This window comes from Perissodus microlepis, chromosome 1 (genome assembly GCF_051167445.1).
Source record: "Perissodus microlepis isolate ML-2025 ecotype Zambia chromosome 1, ASM5116744v1, whole genome shotgun sequence".
NCBI classification, from domain to species: Eukaryota; Metazoa; Chordata; class Actinopteri; order Cichliformes; family Cichlidae; genus Perissodus; species Perissodus microlepis.
The window spans coordinates 22718382-22734065 of record NC_140461.1 but is presented as its reverse complement, the minus strand read 5'-3'; the positions used below and the strand labels follow the sequence as shown (position 1 = coordinate 22734065).

Genomic DNA, 15684 nt, shown 5'->3' with positions numbered 1-15684 from the left:
AGTCAACACGAAGACAGGCAAGCGTTGATTCAAGAATTATTTTTGGGGGAAAATGTCATTGTAATGGAATAAAGTGTTTTTACTGTTAACTGCAAATCAAACAATGGAATTGTCCTTGCTCTTAGAAGGTCAGCCTGACTGGCCTTTAATGACACCGAGTGATTCCTTCAGTTTGCATCTTGTTTGAGTGTCTCGGGTGATTTTCCTAATGTATTAAGAACATATGCAGGGTTTCTCTGGAGAAAGCTCTCTAATTTTCATGTGATGGATTGAAGTGACCTTGCTCAGTATCTGTTCCAGCCACAGTTCGAGCAGCACTAAGCGCCCGTGCTCTCCACAGAACAATAACAATGGATATGGTACTCCGGACAGCTGTCTTTGTGTGGATTTCAGCTGGATTTCTGTGTGTAGCTGAAAGAACCGAGAACTGTCCAAGAAACAACTTCATGGCAAAGTGTGAATTTGTTTTCAGAAATGTATGTTTAGAGTTTGTTGGAGAACCGAAAACCTATTCCCAGGCTAGGAGCAGCTGTGAAAAGCAAGGAGGAGAGCTCCTGAAGGTGATGAACAACCCAACCAAAATCTTCTTGGACAACATAACCCGAGACTGGAACACCAACTTCAATCACACATGGTGGCTTGAAAAGACAGTTGGAGAGGATAACTGGAAACCCACCGATAGTAAGTAAAATACACAAACACAACATGCATTTTGGTGCCGTAATTTTATTTTCTGTTGCACAGGTTATTGTGCTTTTGTGGCCTGTGAGTTTTCAAGTGAAGGCATGTCTGACAGATGTTGGGAAAAAAAGAAAAGAAAAAAGTAATAATTGGCTGTTTGAATTGATCAATCACCAATGTTTTGTTTTGTTTTGTTTTGTTTTATTGTTTTGTTTTTTTTTGGGGGGGGGGGGGGGGGTTGCTAATGGTTTAATCACAATAGTTTTGTTGGCAAGCAATAAGATACTGAATGTCGATTGCCAGTTTAGCCCACTGTGTGAGCAAGTAAGTCCTTCTCTCTCTCACTCAACTTCCCTGTCTGTCTGCATCTAAAAAATCAAAATGCCATAAAAATAATCTTAAAAAAGAGACTGAATGTCTTGTTTGCTTTAAACAACCCTCAAATCTCTTCACTAACTGTAGCAGTGTCATCATGAGTCTCTCACTGAAATACTGCCATTTTCAAATCAACCAAGACCTGAAAGTAAGTTCAGGTCACTATATCGTTAAGAAGAAATAATTATACATTACAATAAATTGACATAAACGTAAGAGAGGTTGATGACGTTTGTGTGCTGAGAAAAGGCTGGATTTCATTTGAATTTTTGTCATGTCACCAGCAGCAACTGAATTTAAATATTTTTGAATATGTTCCCTTGGGTGTGTAAATGCTTTGTTTTGTTTTGCTTTTTAAAGAAGATTCATGTCATAAAATAAGACAAACTTGCAGATCACAATAAATAAATTACCCAATAAGATTTCCAACACTATTTGCTTCCTGTGAGGGATTAAGATTTTTTTTACTTTGCGTCTTCATGCGAGGCCTGCTTTGGAGGGTGAGACGAGTCAGGCTTGGTAGAGTCTGAATAAAGCTCGATGAGCTAACCGCAGGTCTTCTGCAGAGGGTTCGAGGATAGCCTGGTTGCATATTGTCCAGCTGTGGGAGAGCGCATATTCTCTTGTCTAGAAGTGAAAGTAGATGTAGGGACAAGGAATGAAGGTATAAGGAAATCTCTGCAAAATGAAACCCTTCAAAACGAAATGAACACCTGTGCTGATAACTCTTCTCCTTGATTTTATATTTAATACTTTACACCCATGTCTCCAGAATATGGAAATTTGTTTCCACATCTGTAACAAAGAAAACTTTTTGTGTTTCTCAAGCGTTGAGAAAACAGCTTGAAATTTCAAGTTATTAGGTCAAAATGTTTAGATAATAATACAAAATTTTAACTTATGGTGGCAGAAATAAGTTTCCGTACCTGAAGGATTATCTCTACGATGAGATGTTTGCCTCACAAGATTCCCACAACACTACCAGGATCAAAAAGGAAAATCTGCTCCATCCACCTGTGTTACGATCATTCAAATGTGTGTTTTTAATTACATAAAGCAAGAAATGAGAAGACTTTACACATGGCTTTATGTGGCTTCTCATCTGTTTACATTTTACCTATAGATTACTGATTTGTAAATAATTGCCGTGTATTGACAGTTGCAGCCCTGTTAGTTGTTGTCTCGTTGTTAAACCTTTGTCTCAAAAACTAACCTTTCCTAATGCCATTTCTTTTCAACAGAAAACACCTCATGCACATACATGAAGCTGAATCCTCTCCAGCTCGTAACGTCTGACTGTAAAAAGAAAAGAGGCTTCCTCTGCACCCACAGTACGTGAAGCTTTCTGATCCGAGCTTTAACCTAACCAGATTTGTTTTCATTCTTCATTTGTGCTCTTTCATTCATAACATAACTTTGTGTTTTAAAGGTTTACAGTCTCCCTCAAACACAAAGGTAAGACAAATAAATTTCACAGGCAGTAATAAGCCATGCAAGCCTCCAAGACTCAGCTTTCATATTGTCCACCTTGTTCGTGTTTTCTTTGTAGTGTACCGAAATTTCCAGCCATGCAACCAAACTTCGTAAGTTAGAATGCACTTTATTTGTGTCTTCTTATTCAACACCCTAAATGACATAAATCTAGTGTTGTATCGCTTTTTCTTTTTCTTTTCTTTTCTTTTTTTTACTGGACCTTGTTAAACATCACATACTCTTTGATTCCAGGGCACAAAAGGGGTCTATTTTCAGATTTAATTCCAAAACTTAACGATAAAACAATCCTAACAATCCTTCAAAATGCTTTGAAAACCTCAAACATTAACATATTTCTCAAGGTGAGACAATTCATTTTACATATCAACATATTTTTTTTTATAAATTATGAGGAGCTTTGAATTGCAAATATTTTTTTTATAAAAAGCACCCCAGAGTTAAAAGCTGTCCCTTGTTTCTGAGACAGGATGCAGACAGAGTACTACATACGATGGACATGACACCAGGGGAACCGACAAATAGCAACAGGGTGGGTACCTTTATTTAGGAAAACAAGAACACTTTCATCATTACTGTTTTTAGTTTTGTACTGTTATTTTTTTTAATTGACATTTAGGAATCACTGTACAATACCATCAACTTTAGCAATTTGTCACTACATCCTCCTCCCCTTTTCTGTATTTAAACAACTAAAATATCCATACAAAAAGAATGAAAGAAGAAGAAAAAAAGAAAGAAAAAAGAAAAAGAAGCAAAACAGAAAAATAAATAAAAAATACAAAGGAAAAAAAAGGCATGTAGGGACTGTGTTTTTGTTTCCATTAATATAACTAATATTTCCTCTAGTCTTCAAAGGTAAATATCTTCCAAATGTCTCTTGTATTTCTGCGTGTATTCCCTTCCAGTAAGTTTTAATAACATGACAGTCCCAGAAAATATGATAGTGATTTGCATTTGTATTTCCACAATTTCTCCAGCAAGCGGGAGGGTTACCTTCATAGTGAGATTTTTGGTGAGGTGTAATAAAATATCTTATCAGGTTTTTCCACCCAAATTCCCTCCAGCTCTGTGAGCTGCTACATTTCCATTGATATGCCCATATTGTCATCATTACTGTTTTATTCTCATGTTTTTATATTCATGCTGTGCTAAATTCTCCCTCCTTTTTCTTCCAAAAGCAAGCATTCGTGAGTAAATTGTTGAAAAGTGTTGACTTACTGAACGTCTCATTTGCTTTGAACAACACCGAGACACTCAGTCACATCCTTAACTGCACCAGTGCCATCCTGAGTCTGTCACTGAACAACTGCGATCTTAAAAACAACCCAAACCCTAAAGTAAGTTCAAGTAACTACATCACCAGCAACATAAATGTCTCTGTTATTGTTTCAGCTCTCACACTGGAATGATGTTTTTTCTTCTCCAGGATTTGTTTGGAGATATCTTTAAGGTTTTTGCGAAAGTTGCTAACCTGCTATCAGGAGAGAACCAATTTGTCATGCAATACCCAATGGGCACCGTTTATCAGAAAAGGTGGGTATTTTGCTTTAAAATGTCACTTGCCTCTGCTTTAAAATCTTTTACATATGAAATTAATTTCCCACTCCATCAGACAAAAACCTGCTGACATTGGCAATTCAGTGCTGGGTTCAGGAAAAGTTGGCAATTCCGCTAAGCTCCCTTCAAATTCAGTGCTTGGACCACTGCTTAATAAGTACAGCAACGTCATCTCTCAGGTCTGAGTATGTGTGTGTGTTATCATCATTAGTGTTTTTATCTTTGCTGACATCCACAGCCTGTTTAACTGAGCATTTGTCACTATTAGATGATTACGTTCAATGAAAATCCCTATCCATCTGAAGACAACATAACAGGGAGTGTGTGCAGCCTTTCACTTAGTGATGGAACGCAGGACATTAAGGTGGCAAACCTGACAGAGATGGTGGAGGTACAGCCAACTTACTGCTTACTGTATGAGAACAGCTCAGTCGACATTATTCATTATACAGTGGACATTTTGACATTGCAGCGTCTTGCAGTTGTAGTAGAAAAAGACAGAAAAACAAAAATAAATACACAATTAGACAAAACATAATAAACATGCTGAGATGCTTACACAGACAATGAAGCCACAAAACAAAACAAACAACATAAAAACGGTTCAAAATAATCACATACAAAGTCCAAAAATTCATAATGTTTAGTCATTTAACTTACATACTGTTTTTCAAGCCTTCATGCTCAGTGTACTCCAAACATGCTGTCTTCCTGAACTCCTCTTTGCCAACACACCTGCCAATATCAAATTTCTCCGCACAGTCATCACACCCAACGCAATTACAAAAGTGACATCACAGCTATAGAAAAATTAAGAAAAAAAATCTAATCACAAATCTTGTTTTATTGTCTGTTTTGAAAATACCAGTACCGGGAGGTATGAAAGTGCACAATAACCTACTGGAAGCACAAAGGCACAATTACTTAGATGAGATCAATTATATGCGTATGTATCAATAACGTGACGTTAATAATTAACTGTTTAAACATCGTGATTAGTGTCAATTATCTTTACTAAAATAACACGATTTAAGGTCATAGTTTTACTTTTTTGTTTTATTGAATTTTTGCATAAGGAATACCAGCAGTTCCTTCATTTGCTAATTGTTTCAAATGTCAGTTGTCACAGGAGGTGACTTTTACATTCTTAGTGTAGCTACAGTTAGAAGAATGGAGGTGTAAGTACAGTAAAGCTTTCAGTGATGCCTGGTTTATAGTTTTAATAGTTTCTAATATGTAACTAGTAAATAACTGATTAAATATGAATCAAGATGGGTCGGTTAATACTAGGAAGCTTGCTTTAAAACAAAAACATCTGAATATTTAATTTTAAAACCTGTTTTTCAGCACACAGACTGAACTAAGATGTTTTTCTTCATGCCACTAATTCTTTCCTTCCTTTCACCAGATCTTTTTGGCTCGTCCAAATGCTGCAGCTCTGATCAACACTACTGTCGTGTTAGAGAAAAACTCAAAATCGGTGACTACACTCAATGTCTCAGACCCTAATGTGACGATCTTCTTCGGCGTGGAGCCCAATGTGAATGTGTCACTGGTTCTCCTCTTGTCTCATGGGTTGCCTCCTAATAACACATACTACAGCAACAGAACTGTACTGAACCGCACAGGTAGCTGTCAGCAAAGTCAAATTAGGTCACTAGAATGGCCACACCTCGCTCTGGTATTATTTATATGTACTGATCATAGCAAAAACACTTATTTATGCAGTATATTTAAGTTTTGTTTTGGGGGGGTTTTGCTTTTTTGCTTTAGAGGGATTTCGCTGGATGATAACACCAGAGATGTTACAAAAGACTCCTGGGATTTGGTATATTGATACAAGAGTTTCTGATTCTGAATGGCAGCCAGACATGAACCTGAAGATCACCACTTTTATGAGCAAGTGCCTGTACTGGAACACAGACGCAAAGAAATGGAGCACTGAAGGCTGTATGGTATGTTTTCCCCTGGATAAAATCTGATCATTTGGCTCTGCATGCACTATAATATTCTAGCATAGGTGAGTACCAGTCAGTCATGTGTTGTGTTTTTCCTCAGGTGGGGAAAGAAAGCACTCCGCGCCGAACGCAGTGTCTCTGTAATCACCTCACTGTCTTTGGGAGCTCCTTCTTTGTGATGCCAAACTACGTCGACATATCCCGCACTGCGGAGCTGTTTGCCACTGTGAATCAGAACTATGTGGTGCTGGCCCTGCTGTGTGCATTTTTCGGACTCTACCTGATGACACTGCTGTGGGCCTGCTATGCTGACCGGCGGGCACGCACAAGGGTCAGCCTGTCTCCCGCCAGTTTTCATAAATCCAGCCTTTTTTTGCGTGTATACCAGTCATATTTTCATGTTATGTAACATCACAATGTTGTACGTTTTTGAACCATCAGAGAAAGATGACACTCTTGGAGGACAATCACCCAGCTGCACAGTACAGCTACCTGATCGGCATCCAAACTGGACGCCGCAGAAATGCTGGGACCAGTGCCAATGTAAGTCTTTTTTCCACTGACAGCAGAGATGGGCAGATCAATCAAAATATCATTTCAGTTCAGTTTTATTTATATAGTGCCAAATCACAACAACAGTCATCTCAAGGCGCTTAGTATCAATAATACTAATACCAGCGCTGGTATTAGTATCATATTGATACTATCACAATAGGATTGATACTTTGCTTGTATCCTCTAAGTTCAGTATGTAGTCCACTGAACTGTGTTAAATATTCCTTTAATGAAAAATATACCTCAAACATGCTCTATTAAAAATCTCTGAAGCCTTTCGTGTTGATGGTCACGTCTTTATTTGTAGCTGATGGCACAATATAGCTTTAGAGACACATCAACATTCCAGGTCCCAGTTTCAAAATACACAAAAAGCTGAGAAGCGTTGCTTTGTTGCATTAACTAAGTTTTGTGAAAAGTATAAATCACAGTTTTTAGTGGTCATTAAAATGTGTTTAGAATTTGCAAATTGATGATGACTCATCTGATACATCATGACCCATTGCTTTCCCCTGCAAAGTGTCGATCTTCACAATACTGGCCCTGTATTTACACGGTATCAGATTGATACCAAAATTTGCAGTATCATGCAGCATTGACAGTCACTACCTTACAGACAGACAATGGATTCAGTTCAGTTTATAGTGGGAATTTAGTTGATAAAGAACATTTACATTTAAAACAAGTCAATATATTTGTTAAAAAGAAAAAAAAAAGTTCCATTTAGGCAAACAAGAAGCAAACACGGCCATCGGAAAAAGGACTATGTAAATATGGGCGCCTCCCTAAAGGATAGGCTCATTTAAATCTTGCTACATGTAGAAGACTATAAACCACAATCACTGTGGATAAGAGATGATTACAGAAAACAAACCCGATTCAACGCTCAGACAGGCATCTTAGTGTTGTTTTCAGACAGGATGACATACCTGTCTTTAATGAATAAGACTCTTTTACAGCCAACTCACAACTTCCCACTGACACTTGATTACTGGATAGGTTGACAGAGTCACTCACTATAACAACAATACTATAATAACTATAAATGAAGAAGTATGAAAGAAATTCCTAAGGACTACATGTCAAAGAATATTGTTAACTTGTGTTTTCCTAACATTATTTTGTCAAGCACTAATATTATATCTACAAGAAGAGGGAAGGTGCTTAAATGAATGGAAGCCGGTTTGAAATTACATATGAAATCACTCTAGAAACCCCGGTCACCGGTTATGTCAAGTCTTCACAGTTTGTTGCACAAGGCCAAAAATAGTGCGGTCCTTCAAGTATATACAGTCTGGGTCACTTCACCGGTACGCTGTGCTCTCCCGCAGGTCACAGTGAAGCTGATTGGCTCAGAAGCAGAGAGTAACGTACACACTCTCACAGACCCAGAGAAGCCAGTGTTTGAGAGAGGATCTGTCGATTATTTCGTGCTGACCACACCCTTCCCACTGGGTGAAGTGCAGACCATCAGGCTGCAGCACGACAACTCTGGAGGTCATCCATCGTGGTAAGGACATGAGCAGCAAAAAGTAGATCGTTTGGCGTTACGTCAGATCAGGATGAAGTGCTTTTCATCAGAAATGAGAATGTTTTCTCTCATACTTCTTGAAAAGCTGGCAACTATTTAAAGATTGCTATACTACACAGACAGCTGTGTGTTTTTTATACTTGGATTGATTTGGTATTATACAGGTAAGGGGCTAGTCAAAAGTGAGGGGTGCATTAAGGTACTTAAACATGCCTTTAAATACCTTCCTGATGGGTTTATGCTCTTATTTATTCGTTTCAAGTCTCCTTTAATGCAATATAATGCTCATTTTGTTAACTGTGACTCTATTTAGAGTAAAATAGATGATAAAGCAAGGTATGATTTACAGTGTGGCTATGAATATATAGATTTGGGTCCTACTAATGACGTCTGGTGTGTGTTTCTTTCACATAGTATGGCGAGTTAAATAACTGAATTCTTTTTTTTCTGTTTTGGTGCTCCTAGTTTGCAAAGTTGCTTTTTATTTCCATGATTTTAATTCCTTAGGTAAATGTTAAACGTGTCATCTTTCATTTCTGTATATTTTTTCTTTAAAGGTACATAAACAAAATGACTGTACAGGACCTCCAAACGCGACACATGTGGCACTTCTTTTGTGAATGCTGGCTGAGTTCTGAACGCGGAGACGGCATGACCAAGAAAACCTTCAATGCTGCAAAAGTCAACGAGGTTGCCAGCTTCAGGTTAGAGTCCCTTTACACTGCTGAAAATAAATTGCTCATCACATCACTCCAATTAAGTGATTATTTATTCTCCGCCCTCTCTCAGGAACATTTTCCAGACCAGGACATCGACTGGTTTTAGAGACGAACACATCTGGGTGTCCATCGTGGATCCTCCCTCACGCAGCCCGTTCACACGTGCCCAGAGGGTTTCTTGCTGCATGTGCCTTCTGCTCTGTACCATGGCCATCAACATCGCCTTCTGGAACATCCCTGTGGATCCAAACTCAACAATACTCTTTTCAATTGGTGATTACAAAGTCTTAGATTATTGTTTGATTACTGATTACATCTGTTTCTTAGCATCAAACAACAAAGTTTAATTCAGGAGGGGAACCTGCTCTTTGTGCTAATATTAGCAGTGTTTGGATAAGGATTACTGCTCACAAGCGATTGTATCTAGGACCAAGGCTGCATGCCAAAGGTGAACATGACTGGTTCTTAATAATTACCTACAACACATTTGCATCCAGATGTGCACCAAACTCAGAACCTTACTAACTCCGCCTGGCCAAACACTGTTAAAACTGCTGCTTTCTTAGCAGATCTACGTGTTATTGAGTTTTTACATTCTGCACTTGGATCTTCTGTTGATGTGACCTTTAGTCACACCTTTCTATTGTATGGATAGATATTCAATATTCAAATTGAAATAATGTAAAGTTGATTCCACGAGGTCAGAGAGCAAACAGTCGCACACAGCTTTCTGTTAAAATCAACTGAGAAAGAACCCTGCAGTAAAACATTGCATTACTGTTTGCAGCTGTTTATTTGGGTGTTATTAGCTGGAGCTGTATTAGTTGCTTCACATCATCATCACCGTGTCCTATGTTGTGTCTGTCCAGGTTCAATAAAGATGACCTGGCAGAACCTCATGGTGGGCGTGCAGTGCGGTCTCCTCATGTTCCCAATCAACATCCTCATCATCACAATCTTTCGAAGCATCAAACCTCGCATAGTTCCAAAATCTAAAAAAGCTGACCCTGAGGAGAACGTGAAACCCCCCATAGTCAACATACCGACTGTGCTGAGGGTGCGTTACATGTTTATATTTGTCAGATGACCCGTACTCATCACAGAACCTGCAAGCCTGAGATGTTTTTTGAATATAGTCCATGTCATAGTCCGTGTAGCTCTGGCTTCTCCTTTGCTATTACATACTTATCTATGCAGTGAAACAGTGCACCACTCATGTATAATTTAGTACTTGTTGTTCTTCCCTGCAACAGGATGTAGAGCAGATCATTTTTTTGGCGAGCAAGAGCCCAAGAAACAAGATGTTAGAGATGCACAGACTGGAGTCCGTTGTTGATCTCTTCTCGGCCATGGACAGGTTGAATGAATTAATTCAGCACATGCAAGGTAGTTTTATTTCATTCACTTTAATCTCAGCAAAGGAAAGAAAAAAGAGACAGATAAAATGTTTATAATATACTCAAATTAACATGAATACACATAAGCAACATACTATTAGTGATCTTAAACTAATAAAAGAGTACATAAGATGCATAAGCTTATGAATACAGCAGTTTGTTGCTACTTTAACTGAGAAGAACCAATAAGAAGGCTAGTGAACGCTTATTTCCTTGCTCTCACCCCATCAAAAGTTATTTCAAACAATCTAAAAACTAAACATTTTTAACCATTATACTCTTTTTCTTACTAAGGCAGCTGTGCGGTGCACATTTTACCTTTAACAAATGCTTGGCACAACTTTATGATTCAGACGTCAGTATTCACAGAGGGAGACCTATCTCAAAGAAACAACAGTGCTGAGAAACATGACGCTTGTATTTAAGGCTTATTTTCTTTTTTCTTTTTTATGTTGTCAGGAAAAAAAACATCAATACCATCAGACGTGTCTTTTAAAGATTTCCATGTAGCACACTGCTAGGACCTATTTCTTTTTATTCAAATTGAGTTTTAGGCAAATTAGTTCTCCTCTGTCTGATCAGTCCAAGCAGCAGCACTTTTCTGCCTTGTGTAGTGTGACAGTAGTGTTACCTTTCTTCTCAGAAAGAGGTAACTTCAAGGCCTGACATGCCCGGGTACGCACAGAGAAATGTAACTACCTTCTTATGTATATGTTTGAATATAAATCTTTCTCAGGAGAGAGTGAGAGCAACCATCACTTGGTGTACTGCAGCAAGTTTCTCCTAGCTAGTCTCTGTCATCTCCTGATGTGCCTGGAGAAACTGGATTTCAGATACTTTGCGACTCTAGACCAGTACCAGCAGGCCCTCAACTACACCAACGCACTGGTTCACAAGACTGAGATGGTCTTCAGCAGCCACTTGGCCTACTGGTCAGTACTCCAACTGCCAGTGAGACAAAAATATTTGCAGAGCTATTTGTGCTATTATACTGAACTGGTACGTCATGCGTGTGTTTTTTCTGTCCATCTCGTCCCGACCCAGCCCACCTCCTGCGAAGAAGCCAAAGAAGAAGGCAACGACCATCCTGGGCTGTTGGCTGCCATGGTGGTTTGTGTTTGTAGGCTGGTTCCTGTTGCTGTCCATCAGCGGCATTTCAACTTTCTTCACCTTGTTGTACGGCTTTCAGTACGGCAAGGAGAAGTCCATCAAGTGGGTCATGTCTCTGGGCCTCTCCCTTTTCGAAAGCATCTTTATTCTGCAGCCTCTAAAGGTGGGTAAAATAAATCTTCTTTTTTTTTTTTAGTCAAGTCGCTTAGCTGATAATCTGAAGTGTTTCCCTGCATGTCACGCTCTGAGATGATGTATGTATTTGAAGATACTTGGATTTCTACAGAATGTTATAGTTTGTTTCTGTTTTTGAAATTTCTGCAAACGTGTATGCAACACTACTCGTTTCTTGTGCGGTCTGCTTTTTCTCACAGGTGATAGGCATTGCTGTGATTTTCGCCCTGCTGCTCAAACCTGTAGCTGTAGACGAGAGTGAAGAAGTTGAGCAAGTCCTGTTAGGTAAGAAAAACTTGTTCTGTAGTCTCTGTGCAGCCAGAACAGGTCAGTGCAAAGCTTTAAGTATATTCTGTGATGTGATGTTTTTGTTGAATAATTTTTTTATATTTACAAAAAGTACCCATTTTTTTTCTCTTTTATAAATATTTTTTTATAATATTTTATAGATATTTAATATAGATATTAAAATTAAATAAACATTTTTTTCTTTGATAATAATCATTAGTAGTAGTAGTATAAACGAGTCACTTTTGTTACTCTCTTTAATGACATCTTTGTGCTACTTGCGACATTTTTCTCAGCAGCGTATAATCAGTATCTTTTCTTTTTGGAGTACTTTTTTTAAAATAAAAAAAATTAGAAAGCCTTATCGTCACCGTACTAAAATATAATGATGTTAGAAGAGCTGCTATTGTTTGGTGCATTAAAGTTCTTAACATATTATCCACTATAACACTATGCATCTGTGTATGTATCAGTCTTATACAACTGAATGTAAACAATTAGATTCATTAATATATATAAAAATTAGTAGATGCAACAAGGATGCATTTGTTGCAAAAAGCAAAATTGTGGTGGACTGATTTCATTTTACATGTTTACACTGACTTAGAGTCCAAATGGCCTTGGCATTATGATTCCTGTGGCCTGTAGCTCCTGTCAGAGGACAATGGGTCAGATAGGTGGTCACCAGGCTGTCCTGAAATCAAAAAATATGAAGTTTTCATTAATTCATAGAAAATGAAACAGGTTAGATGAACCTATTTTGCATGTACATGTAAAAATAATCATTCATATTTCAAATTAGAAGAATTTATTTACCAACATGCAAAAAATATATGGATTCATATTAACCTGAGATAGTGTCTAAATATTATTCAACACACAGGAAAGATTTACTGCAATCGTCTCATTCATATTTCACGAAGCAGACCAAGGAAGCCTTTTCCACTTTATTTCAGCTTGGCTGCCGAGAGCTCTGATGTAATCATGCAGATCACACACCCAAAATTTTGTTGACAGCGATAAAGGACTGATCCTTTTCTTTTCCTGTTACCTTTCTCTCGTGCATCTGTGTATCCATGTACCCTTTGCGGAGTTTGAGATAAGTGCTTTGAGTCTTACAGTTGTGTCTTCTCCATTTAACAGAGCAACAGGAAAAGTGCAGACAGTACAGCGGCAGGGACACGATGTGAGGTTACTGAATTTGACGACATGAGCTGCCTCCTCTGACATGCACAGCTGCGACACACGCCCCCCTCGCTTCTTAGACAATTTTTTGCACTCATTGTAAGTTTTACTTTCTGGATATAGAGTTGCATTACACATCATGGTGTTTTGTATGTGTACAGAGGTTCCAGTGCCTATGATAATCTTTTTGAAGTTGTGAGTCAGACTAATGGGCAAATAAATAACTGTTCTTGTATGTGAAATTCACCATGATTAAATATGAGAAAAAGAGATTTTTTTTTCCGTTTTAAAAAAACTGTTGATACATTCGTTTAATGCTAGTGAAAAACACATATACGGATTCAGACATATGTAAACACGTTAAGAACTATTATCATTGAGTGTGAAAAAAGCTGTCCTTTATCCAATAAAGTACAATAAAGTAGTGATCCAGGAGAAATAGGAGAAATTTCAACAGAAAAAAACCTGCAAAGAATTATTTTTCAGTAACTTTAACACAGCTTTCTGTTTAAATGCTTCCCTATGATTCTAACGGTTAATAGCGTTCACTGTTTCCTATCCGCTGACTGTAAATGAAGTTGTGTGAAATAGTGCGAAGGTGCTTTTATGTTGCTGCCCATCTGGGAGCTAATGATTAATTGATTACATTTTTCATTTCACTCCTGTCACTGTAATTGATTCTGAAAGTGCGTTTCATGCCTCTTTATCACTCTTGGCTGCATCTTTGAGATTCATTCAGTCCTCAGTTTAAAAGGCTTATGTAACAGATCTCATTCAAGTTTGTGCTTTTGGTTTGGGAATACAAGCTGTTCTTCAGACAGCTGATTGTCCTGTCTTAGATCTTCTGTGCTTAATCACAAATGATTTAAACTATTTATTCACTGGTGTCATACAGTAGTATTATATGTGTGAATTTCAATAAACAGCTCTGGTAAAATCTGCAGTTGCTTAGTTGATGTTTAATGTTTAAATGATTTATAAAATTGAACTCGGGTCAAAAAGAGATGTGCTGATCTGTGTATGCATCCCTAGTGAATCCCAGAGATGACCAGCAGCTTACATAACAATTAACAGTCATTGCATTAGTAAAATACATCAGTGCACAAAGACTATCACACCAGATCACCCTGGAAAGCTGAACCAAAAGGTGGTATTTGTGACCTTTGCATGATTACTGCTAAACCTCTTGCAAATTTTGTATGTATGATTTTATAAGTTCAATATAAAAAAAAGAAATTAACTACCTCCCAGCTTTGGTACTTCCCACACATGTTCATCCACATTTTCCCTGGCTGAGGCTCAGGAGGTGGAGCAGATTGTCCACTAAAGTTTGGGAGTTCAGTGACTGGCTGCTCCAGTCTACATGCCAAAGTATCGTGGGCCAAAACATTGACCCCCAGGTTGCTTCTGATGCGTTCGTCAGAGTGTGAATTGTGAAGTGCTATATAAGAAGCAGTCCACTTACTATTTACAAACACACTCCCGCATTTAGTTTGTTGGGATCTGCTCATCTCAACAGCATCCCAACCCTTGGAAACAGAACTCTCGAGTCTTTTTTGGACACCAGTTTAAAAAACAGTCGGCTCAATCACACAGAAAAACACAAATATTATCACAAGTGTGTAAAACGGTGTGACCACAGACTACAAGACTTAAGAAATTCATCTCATACCAATTCAAAACAACAGCAACCTCAAGGCATTTTATATTGTAAGGTAAAGATTCTACAATATTAGATAGAAAACCAACAACAAGCCTATAATTAGGACTAGGCAACAGTGGGGAGGAAGAACTCCCTTTCAACAGGAAGAAACCTCCAGGATAAGCAGGCTCAGGGAGGTAAAAGAGAAAAGGAAAAAAGGAGATGATAGGGAGACACAGATAAAACAAACTATGAAAGAGAAAACATGAGCTTTAGGAAAAAGTAAAATTTTAAGCCTAATCTCTCTCCCAAATCCAAACTGAGAGCTGGAGTGAGGCCTGATACCTGAAGGCTCTGCCTCTCATCCTACTTTTAGAAACTCAAAGAAAGAACAAAGGGGAGAGTCCACAAAGACTGTCCAAAGCCAAATGATCACTAAAACTTAACAGGATGAGTTTTCACATGATTGAGCCGCTCTTAACTCACACCTGTATTGATCACAAGTGTCAAACAGAAAATGGGTCAAGTATGACTTGATGCAAGACTATGTTGCGATAACTGAAAGGATCCATTATGTAAAGAGGTTAGTTTCACATTAACTTAAATCACAGTATGTTTTACATCATTGAAAAAATGATTTCCCTTTCAGAGCTTTCCCTTAACATTAGGGACCTCTGCTTGTTACCATTGAGCATTACAGGTTGTTTTTAAAAAGAAAAATTGATGGAAAATTATGTGCAGACCTTACAAGCTTTCCAGTTCCAAATAGTCTTTTATTAAATTCTTATTGTAGTATACATTGTTTGGGGGGGGGACTATTTTTTTGCAACAAGACACTATTTTGTGTCTTGAAGTTTAACATGAAAGAACAATCCAACATAGAAAAGACAGTGAGCAGATCACAGTTCTGTAGTGTTAATTATCTCTCCGTTTTTTTCCCCAGCTCATGTAAAACTATTAATTAACTGCACGTATAACCCAGTGGGGAAGCTTTTCAAAGCGCTGAGTCATATTATTC

At 38.0% G+C, this 15684-nt stretch overlaps 1 protein-coding gene across 1 annotated transcript; it reads left to right on the top strand.

Moving 5' to 3' along the window:
- Positions 1-320: 320 nt before the first annotated feature.
- On the top strand, positions 321-13961 carry pkd1l3 (polycystic kidney disease 1-like 3). The gene is made up of 23 exons (XM_084936035.1): positions 321-681; positions 2298-2387; positions 2486-2511; positions 2606-2639; positions 2782-2891; positions 3017-3079; positions 3729-3887; positions 3977-4083; positions 4163-4286; positions 4376-4498; positions 5516-5735; positions 5881-6062; positions 6166-6396; positions 6507-6608; positions 7952-8130; positions 8709-8855; positions 8941-9143; positions 9740-9927; positions 10124-10256; positions 11004-11199; positions 11312-11540; positions 11752-11836; positions 12983-13961. Exons 1-23 carry the CDS (start codon positions 351-353, stop codon positions 13027-13029), a joined length of 3309 nt encoding a protein of 1102 aa, XP_084792161.1. The 5' UTR covers positions 321-350; the 3' UTR covers positions 13030-13961.
- Positions 13962-15684: the final 1723 nt, after the last annotated feature.